General features: G+C 43.6%; 1 protein-coding gene across 4 annotated transcripts in view; it reads right to left on the reverse strand.

Moving 5' to 3' along the window:
- The window catches only part of Rgs6 (regulator of G protein signaling 6), a 217,636-nt gene that overhangs the window by 101,588 nt on the left and 106,316 nt on the right, over positions 1 to 9,732 (reverse strand). For all 4 annotated transcript variants that reach the window (XM_029554420.1, XM_008849807.2, XM_008849806.2 and 1 more), the window contains exons 5-7: positions 8,564 to 8,628; positions 4,378 to 4,454; positions 1,566 to 1,647 (exon numbers count right to left, since the gene is read on the reverse strand). In XM_029554420.1, coding sequence (XP_029410280.1) covers positions 1,566 to 1,647; positions 4,378 to 4,454; positions 8,564 to 8,628 — 224 coding nt within the window. The remainder of the gene's footprint in view (positions 1 to 1,565; positions 1,648 to 4,377; positions 4,455 to 8,563; positions 8,629 to 9,732) is intronic.

Genomic DNA, 9,732 nt, shown 5'->3' on the forward strand with positions numbered 1-9,732 from the left:
TCTCAGAGGTATAATGACCATTTACAGACATGTGCAATACGGAGGCACATCCTGTACCCACACCCAGCCAAGCCCAACAGGGTCAGGCCCTCCTGTTCCATACTGTAAAGCAGTCTCTTTAGCGTTTATTTAGCACCAGGTCTTCTATATTTCTGTGCATGTTTTTGGTGATATTCTCATTTTCATTGGCTTTCAAACAGGGTGACAAAGAGTTGTATAGTGCTCTAAGGACAGGGGACTGTGATGTGCCATAGGATAAAATAGGTAAACTATACTCTGATCTGAATCATAGTGCTGCTGGCTGAGGGTTTGATGTAATGAGTGAGTCAACATTATATATTAAATACAGCATCTTTACACAGGAAGACACATTAAACAGAGTTGTATATCGGTCCTTTGACAAAAATTGTGACCAGTGACTCAAAGGAACATAACTTGTATTTCACTTCAGTATTCACTAATTCAGAGTTTGCAAAGACTTTATAGAACTTAACTACAGTAGATGACAAGCATTTATCATACGTGAAAAGAACATTTAGGAGTCAGGGCTGAATGGTAGTGGAAATGAAAACTGATAATTTGGAGGGATGTGAACTTCAAGGTTCTAAAGTTCTTATGGAATTCCCATCATTCCCTGACTTCATATATTCATAGGTGGGTAATTGATTTTTATTTTATGTATATGAATGTATTGCCTGCATCTGTATAAGTGCACCTGTGTCATGCAATGCCCACAGAGGTCAGAAGAAGATATTGGATTCCATGGAACTGGAATTACAGATGATTGTTAGCGACCATGTGGGTGCTGGGAATCAAACTCGGGTCCTCTGCAAGAGCAACCAGTGCTCTTTAGTCCCAGGTGGGTAATTTTTAAAAGGTAGACCTGACATGCCCTCCAGAAGAGCTCTGAGAGTGTTTGAGTGAAAGGCAATTAACCGCTGAGCCAACTCTTTAGTCCCAGGTGGGTAATTTTTAAAAGACCTGACATGCCCTCCAGAAGAGCTCTGAGAGTGTTTGAGTGAAAGGCAAGAGCAATTTTAAAGCTTAGCAATTATCTTAAGAATGATTCAGTTGGTCAATAAAGGCAGTCTTTTCTTTGAAGAAAACAGCAGGGTATGTGTGTGGGGGGTGGGGAATGAATCCAGTCTAGAAAACTGTGCTGGTTAGTTTTTACCAACTTGACACAAACTAGTGACACTTAAGAAGAGAGACCCTCAACTGAGGAATTTCCTCCATTAGAATTATTGATGATTATGTCTATGAGGCATTTTCTTGAATGCTGGTTGATGTAGGAGGGCCCAGACCACTATGGATGATGCCATCTCTGGGCAGGTGAGCCTGGGCTATAAAGGAGGCTGGAGGGAGCAAACCAGTAAGCAGCATTCTGCCATGATCTTCGCTTCAGTTCCTGCCTCCAGGTTCCCGCCTGAATCCCCTCAAAGATGGACTATGCCTTGGACGTGTAAGATGAAACAAACACTTTCCTTCCCAAGTTGGTTTAGGTCAGTGTTTTAATCACAGCAACAAAAAGCAAACTGGGTAAGAACCAAACAGAGCTTCCTTACCACTGGCCTGTGAACATCCCAAAAGGCCCGTTCTTGACTATCCAAAATTTTTCTTTCTGTCTTGTCCTTTTTCCGGTCAATCCTGAAAGAGTAAAGAGAAGAAGTAATGGGCTTTTGGACTGTTTTTTCTTCCAGTTCCTCAGCTCTCTCCTCCTCCTAGGAGCTAAAGTGTACCTGAGATCAACTGCTTCCAGCATGGTCCCTCCAGAAAACATCAGAAACTCCACACATGGCAAGAGCTTGCTTTAATCTGGATTACAACATGTGTGCAATGAACATTATGGGCAGAAAAGAAGAGAGAGCAGGAACAGAGCTGTCCCTGTGAGGTGCGAAGGTCTGTGTTATGAAGAACTGGATTATCCACAAGCCTGGCCCTGCTTCAAAGTGAATACTGTGTATGCAAATTGAGAAGAAGGAATATTTTGCCTCAATACTCCACCTCAAATTTGAACGTTTACTTTAGATTCATAGCAGTCAAAATGTCTTTAAAATGGTCTAATTATGTGTTTTAAATGCCACTTAAACTATCTGGCTCTCTAAAGGCAGAGTAATGGCTGTAACCCGTGATCAGTAAGGCCCCAAAGACAAACATCTCCAGCCTCAGTTGGGAAAGGCACAAATGGCAGAGGAAAATTACAGGTGACAAAGGCAGATTCCGTGTGTTCTGATCAGCAGCCCACAGAAGAGCCCCCCCCCCGCCCCACTTAAAGCATGTATTACTACATATTATCTAAGTAAAAGCAACTTGGGTTAATTGCTGTGTAGCTTCTGGATCTCAGTTCTCTTGGGAGCCCTTTAGTTTATTGGACTGAAATAAATCCATAATCACCCTGTGATTTTTGTGATAATTGCTGTGTACTTAAATGGCCCACGATTATAATGCAATCACAGAGTTAATCAAAAAAGTTAATGGAGAAAAGCCATACATGTATGAAGTGACAATTCCCCCTCCTTAATGTGCATGTGATGCCATTTGATTCGGGAAGAGTTAATCTGTGCTTCTCTTTGCTTCCCAGTGACCTGTGTGTACACAGGCATAGATCTCCCTCAGTGCATCCAAATCTGAGCCTCCTTCCCACCAGCTCTCCCCAGCTCCCACCTTCTGTTTCTCCAGATGTTTCATGCGGCAGCTCAGCACCCAGTACCCACCTTCCTTGGGGACATCTGGGAGTATTGGGGGCGGGGGGATCAGCAGGTGGCTGGCATTGTGGGCCAGGGAAAGGCAGAGGTAACAGAGGGCAGGTAACAGCTATGACAACATGCAGACTGTGGGGCCAGATGACTTCACCTCATGTCAAAGTGATCTATTCTCACCCCCATAACCCCAAACCCAACCAATTCTAGTTATACGTGTGTGTGTGTGTGTGTCCCCCACAGAGTGTGAAAGGGCCTCTGGAGCTCTATGGGGGCTGTTTACCTACAAGTGGTACCCAGAAAAATGCCCTTGCCTAGTTCAGCTTTTTTCCCATCATTCATCTGTCCACCTTTGCCTACTGGTATGACCGGCTAAATCAGACTCCATCACTCCGTCACTGACTGGGAAGAACAAGGGAGACCCAAACCACAGCAATTTCATGTCCAAGAATTTTGTGTCTCTGTGTGGCAATCATATTTATGAGCTGGGGGACACTTATTCTCTGTCTCATGTTTCCTTAGGGAAGAAGGAATGTCCACTCTGCCTCTATGAAGGAGCATATGGACCAAATACTCCCAGCTTTTTTCTTCCTTCCCTCTTGTGGAGGACGAATGACTTAACTTACTGGAAGATTGGAAAGGAAGAAGTGAGAAAGCACAGGCTGGTCCTTCTGGGTCCCCATCTGGGTCAGCTGGAGTTCAGGATATTTGTTCTCTGCCATAAGCTTACAGGAGTCAGCTCTGTCCTGGTGGAGCGGGTTTATAGGTGCCCACCTCTGCCCAGGAAGGACACAGATCCTAAGCCACACCTTTGAATGTAGCTTCAATGAACGGACTCCAAAACTCTGAGCGCTGTGTCTTATTTTCCTACTAATTTTAAGCTTCTTCCCTATATGGGAGAAGGGGGAAGGGGAACTTGTCCTCTCTTACAGTTTAAGTATGAAATGTCTCCCACAGACTCATACATTTGAGCACTTGGCCTCCAGATGTAGGTGCTGTTTTAGGAGAGTGTGAAGCTTTCAGGTGAGGTCTGGTAGTGAAGGCGGGTCACTGGGGGCAGGCCTTTGGAGCCCAGCCCTGGTTCCAGTCTAGTTCCCTCTGCTTCCTGACTCTCTATGATGTGAGTAACCTCTGCCACATGCCTCTACCCCCAAGCACTCTGTCATGCCTTCTCATCATGATGGTCTGAAACCCCTGAAACCATGAGCCCCAATAAATCTTCCTTCCCTTAAGTTGCTTCTATCAGATATTCTGTCAAAGTGACAAGAAAAGTAACTGACACATCCTCTCTGAACTTGCAACATGCTTACCCACAAAGTCAAAATCTCTAGCCCATAATAAACTGGGTCTGATGTTTTCCAGTCTCCTAGAACAGGCTTCTTGAAAATCTCTTGGGCAAACTGGTGCATCTTCTTACTCAGAGCACTGCGTTCATCGGTCGGAGGGTGGGGGTGGGGATCCTCCTTGTCTGATGAAACATGCTTTGGAAGTTGTCTTAGGATGACCTTAGTTCCAAAGATGAGACTGCACCCTGACCTTCATTTTTACCCCATCTCTCCCGAGAGAAGGGAGCAACCCACACAGCTGGAAACCTCCCAATGGCCATCATACCCTTATACCATTTCCAGACTCTAGAGAGTTCTTTTCTCTCTGAAGGGTCTTTGCTGAGTTCACCTACTTTACTTGTGCTTCTGCTTGCATAAAGATGAATTCCCACTTCCTCGCAAAGGCCCTCTGGAGTCTCGCTAAGTTTTCCTAAAGAGAAATGAAAGTCAATACAAAGGCATTAATCATCATGAGTTAATACATGGACATCTATGCTTACACACACACACACAAACTTGCAAATAAAATGAATCTTTTTAAAAAGGCTCCTGGAAATAGTAGCTTGTGGTTGTTGGGAAAGGAATGGCAGAGTCTCTATAAGCTGTCGGATCCTTCAAGAGCAAAGCTCAGGATGAGTCTCCTGAGGACACACTCCCAGTGGGGAGCTGAGAAGAAGCACGAAAAGGAGGACCAAGGGGCCTTTGCATTAGTGCTTCTTAAGGTCAGGCTCAGAAGTGGATCAGATACTGTCCATGTTTGATAAAATGAATCTTTTTAAAAAGGCTCCTGGAAATAGTAGCTTGTGGTTGTTGGGAAAGGAATGGCAGAGTCTCTATAAGCTGTCGGATCCTTCAAGAGCAAAGCTCAGGATGAGTCTCCTGAGGACACACTCCCAGTGGTGAGCTGAGAAGAAGCACGAAAAGGAGGACCAAGGGGCCTTTGCATTAGTGCTTCTTAAGGTCAGGCTCAGAAGTGGATCAGATACTGTCCATGTTTGTGATGTTCATAAAAAGAAAAACCCCAAAACCAAAAAAAGGAAGGAGCAGAGGGGGAGAGGGGAAGGGGGAGGGGGAGGGTGAGATCCAGGATTGTCCTTAATGGAAAGGGAGGATATTTTCTCTCAGCCTGCAGACTACCTAGTGGAGCCTTAGGACCGTAAGGAGGGGCGTGTGACAGGTGCCCTAATGATCCTCCTAATTCTGATTAATACAAGTCTAGAGTCAATATTATGGTATATATTTCCATAGAGCTCATGCCAACACTAATGGATTACCCTCATTAGTGGATTATTAATATAAAAAGGAGCTTCATTTAAGGAGCACACAACTTTACATCTATTACCAAGGCTGGTATGCAACCACTTCTAAAAGATCTGTCCATTGGACTCCTGCACTGTTCATAGGAAGTCCTGCCAGTATACCTAAATGTCAGTCACTTGGGGAGAAGTGATATGAACTATGACTCTGTCACGCTGTGGAATACTAGGCAGCCATTTAAAATGGCAATGTAGGTTAGTATTACCAACACAGAAAGATTCCCTAGATATCATAGTCTATGAAAGGAAAAGCAGCCAGAATAATGTTTCTGTCATTCTATATTTTTGTAAAGAGAAAAAAAGTATGTGTAGAAATAAAATCTAGTGACAGAATCTTTATTTTCTCTCCTTTCTTTGCTGTTTGAATTTTTGTTTTCTACAGAGTATATGAAAACTAAAAAATTTAATAAAATTAGTATATTTTGGAAACAAAATATTTTCTAGTTTCTAACTATTTTGTGCAGAACTCTATCCTGGAAAAATCTTTATGCTGTATTCTTTACAAATACTGGAGTTGGGACTGGAGAGATGGCTCTGCAATCAAGAGTGCTGGCTGTTCTTGCAGAGGACCCTGGTTTGAATCTCAGCACCCAGATGGTGGCTAACAATCATCTCTAACTTCAGTTTCAGGGGATCTGACACTCTCTTCTGTCCTCTGAGGGCACTTCACAACACGGGTGCACTTATACACATGTAGGCAATACACTCATATACATAAAATAAAAAAAATACTAGAATTGACCACTATAGGGCAAGAGAACAGAAAACTGAATAAAATACATCAGAAATTGATGCTGTCTTATTTCTGTGCTAGACCTTTTCTAAAACATAGAAATGTGGTCAAGAGCACAGATAGCTCAGGGGTTTTCCTGATGTTATGTTAGGTAAGTCATATGGTGATGGCAAAGCTGTTTGCCTTGTGTATATAGCAAGGAAAACATCAGTCTTTGGAAAGAGGAGTGATGTGACTGCTGGGGTGTCAGGGAAGACAGGGGCAGGATCAAGCTCCCAGGATACTCAGAATCACACACACACACACCATGTCAAGTTTGAAGACACATGTGATGTCCAACATATAATCTGATATGCAAACATTAGCCAGATCCTAAGGCTCTAGACCACCTCCTTGCACCCCTCTCTGCCCTTCACCCCAATCACAAGTCTGTGATACCAGTGGGAACAAAGAGAGTGGTATGCCACACCAGCTCTGCAGTCTACTGGCCACACATTTGCCTTTGGGTGGTGGAGAGAGGCCCTATGGTCCCAGTCGGCTTCCTAGATTTGAACACCAGGATTCAAAGCCTGGCGGAGGAGTGGAGCCTCCTGACACTTCTTGGAGAGGACTGAGGCAGAGAAAGTGGGAGGTGTCTTTGGAGCATGGGTGGAGCTGAAGATGCTGCTGATTCGGGCTTTCAAGGAAAGAGTCTCCACTACCCTTAAGGCTGCCTCTCCTCCCTAGTTCCTGCCCTTGAGTCAGCTCAGCAACACCTGCACCAGAAGGTGGATGGGAAGAGAGAAGAGGGAGGCACATGAACATTTAACCAATTGCCCTGGTTCTCTATGATCTGTGTAAACCCAGTTTAGGGAAGAGATTCTGAAATCAGAACTTAAAAGTATATTTTAACTTATCTGTGAATCTTTGTGTTCTCTGTGATTTTATTTCTGAACTCTGTCCAGTGGGGATGGACATGAGTGAGGTGGTGGGGGCCTTTAGTTCTTGCAAGGAATCCCATCTTATAAAGGAAGATGGAGGAGGCAGGTAGGCAAGTGGGGAAAGGAGATGTCCTTTGTGACAGACACTTTGATTTTCTGGTTGCATTTTTGTCATTGGATTCTGTCTCTACTAAGCACAGAAGAGTGAATATAAAGGTGAAAATTTAATTAAAAATTATTAGGCAGCAAACTTGAAAATTTATCTTCTGGAACAAATTTGGTGAACTCTAACACATGTATACCTTTATATAACCATCACCAGAATCAGGATAGTTCTATCACCTCCAAACTTTCCTGGACTACCTCTTTATAGAAATAAATACCCACAATATCTATAACCACAGTCATTGAAGCCCCTGTTCTTCCCAGGATAGTGTTGGCTTTACAAGGGTAAAACTCAACATGATATCTTAGATACGCACGAAGTGGTTGTGTATATCAAACATTCATTCCTTTTTACTGTAGAATCAATTCCATTGTGTGGTGTACTATAGTCAGTTTGATCACTTGCCTATTAAGGTATATTTGGGTTATTTTCAGGCTTGGGGTACCATATAGAAAGCTAGTGTAACCACTAGCTTATGGTTTTATGCGAACATACATTTTGATTTCTGTACGTGGCTACATCTGGTAATTATGTATTTAGCTTTATAAGAAACTGCTGGGGCATTTTCTAGAAGGCCATACCATTTTGACATCCTGCCAGTAATGCAAGAGAGTTTCAGTTGCTCTGCATGTTCATCATCACTAGGTGTTAGCAATACTTTTTATTTTTGCATTCTAATGGGTGTAATGGTACCTTACCATGGGTCTAATCTGCTTATCAAACGACTAATATTGTTGAATATCTTTTCCTGATCTTATTCATCATCTTTTCATCCTCTTGGATGAAATATCTGATAAGTTCTGTGCCTACTTTTATATTGAATTATTCATCTATCTATCATCTGCCTATATACCTATCATCTATCATTTATCTATCATCTATCTATCTATCTATCTATCTATCTATATCATCTATTTATCTTCTATCATCTATCTATCTGTCATCTAGCATCTATCTACCTACCTATCAATCATCTATCTATCTATCTATCATCTAATCTATCATGTATCTATCATCTATCTATCTATCTATCTATCATCTATCTATCTATCTATCTATTTTCTATCATCTCTCTATCATTTGAAATAGGGTCTCACCATGTAGCCCAGGCTGGCCTCACAGTACTCCTGTCTCAGCTTCTTGAGTGCTGGGATTACAGGTATGTGCCACCATACCCAGCTTGAGTTGTTTAATTTTAGTTACTGAAGTTTGAGAGTTATTCATATAATGATGCAACTTTACTGTGATGGTGAGAGTTGCTGATAACAAAAGAGAGGTAACAGGAGAGACCTCTGTCCCACTGTCTGGAAGGGACTGGAGGGGGAAGAAAGGAAAACCACAGATTCAACAGGGCTGCAGAGGTGTCCTCCCTCCCACTCTGGGCCCGGGAATCATCCTACTCACTGCTTCGTAGTCTGCCAGTTCCAGCCTCGCTTTGTTCTGCATCGTCCTCTTACAGAGATAGATGGCTGAGGAAGAAGAGAGATGACTGTGTAAACCCAGCAGTACTGTAGAATGAGCCCAGCATGCACCTTGCCCAGCCAGTCCATCCGACCACTCCTGCTACTGCCCAGCTTCCAGGAGGAGTAACTTCTCTAAGTAGAAGTCATCGCATGACACCTTCCCCTCCTCCTCTCACCCCTGCTTCGCTTCACTCAGAGCGACCCCCACCCCCACTCCATCAAGCGTGACTATGTTACCTCTGGACCCAAAGCTCTGCACTGACTTCTCAGTGACATCAGAAGAAAGATGGGTCTTTAGGGTCGTAAACATGGCTCTTTGTAATCTCATCTCTGCTTGTCCTGTCAACCTCTTCTCCTCCTCCTCACAAACTTTAAGGGGCCGCCAGTCTTAGTTCTACATCTCTGCGTATATGCTCTTTATGTAGAATGCTTCTTTCTTTCCCTCCTTGTCTGGCAATGTCTCACTACTCTCTCTCTCTCTCTCTATGTTCATGTGTGTACAGGTGGATATGTTTGAGCATGCATGTAGAAGTAAGACGTCAACCCTGTGTTTTGAGATAGGGTCTCTCACTAGGACTCCTGGCGTGCATATTAGGCTAGGCTGGCTCTCCACTGAGTTCCAGGACTCCTTCTGTCTCTGCCTCCTGGGCACTGGGATTGCATACCACCACATTCAGATTTGTGTGTAGGTGCTGGGGATTGAACTCAAGTTTTCATACTTGCACAGCAAGCGCCTTATCACTGAGCCATCTCCCCATCTCAGGGCCACTAATATCTGAAGAACCCAGTGCTCTAGAGAGCATCTGTGTACTCTGAATTGAACAATGCAGGTCCACTGTACTCCTGCTTCCTGCAGTGTCTCCTGCTCTAGGCTGAAGACTGTTTAAGGCACAGGCTACGTTTTACTCAGCTGTTGCTCTGTCCTAGGCACCTAGGCCTGTCTTCTGGGTGGAAGGAAAGAGAAGAGGAAAAGAATAATAATTTAGGGCTGTCTGTCCAGGCTAAGGAAGGTTCTCAGCTCTACATTGCCAGAACATTCGTTCTCAAACATGACCTTCACCATCTCTTCTCTCTCTCTCTCTCTCTCTCTCTCTCTCTCTCTCTCTCTCT

This window comes from Nannospalax galili, unplaced genomic scaffold, assembly GCF_000622305.1.
Source record: "Nannospalax galili isolate Female #2095 unplaced genomic scaffold, S.galili_v1.0 scaffold24, whole genome shotgun sequence".
Lineage (NCBI taxonomy): Eukaryota > Metazoa > Chordata > Mammalia > Rodentia > Spalacidae > Nannospalax > Nannospalax galili.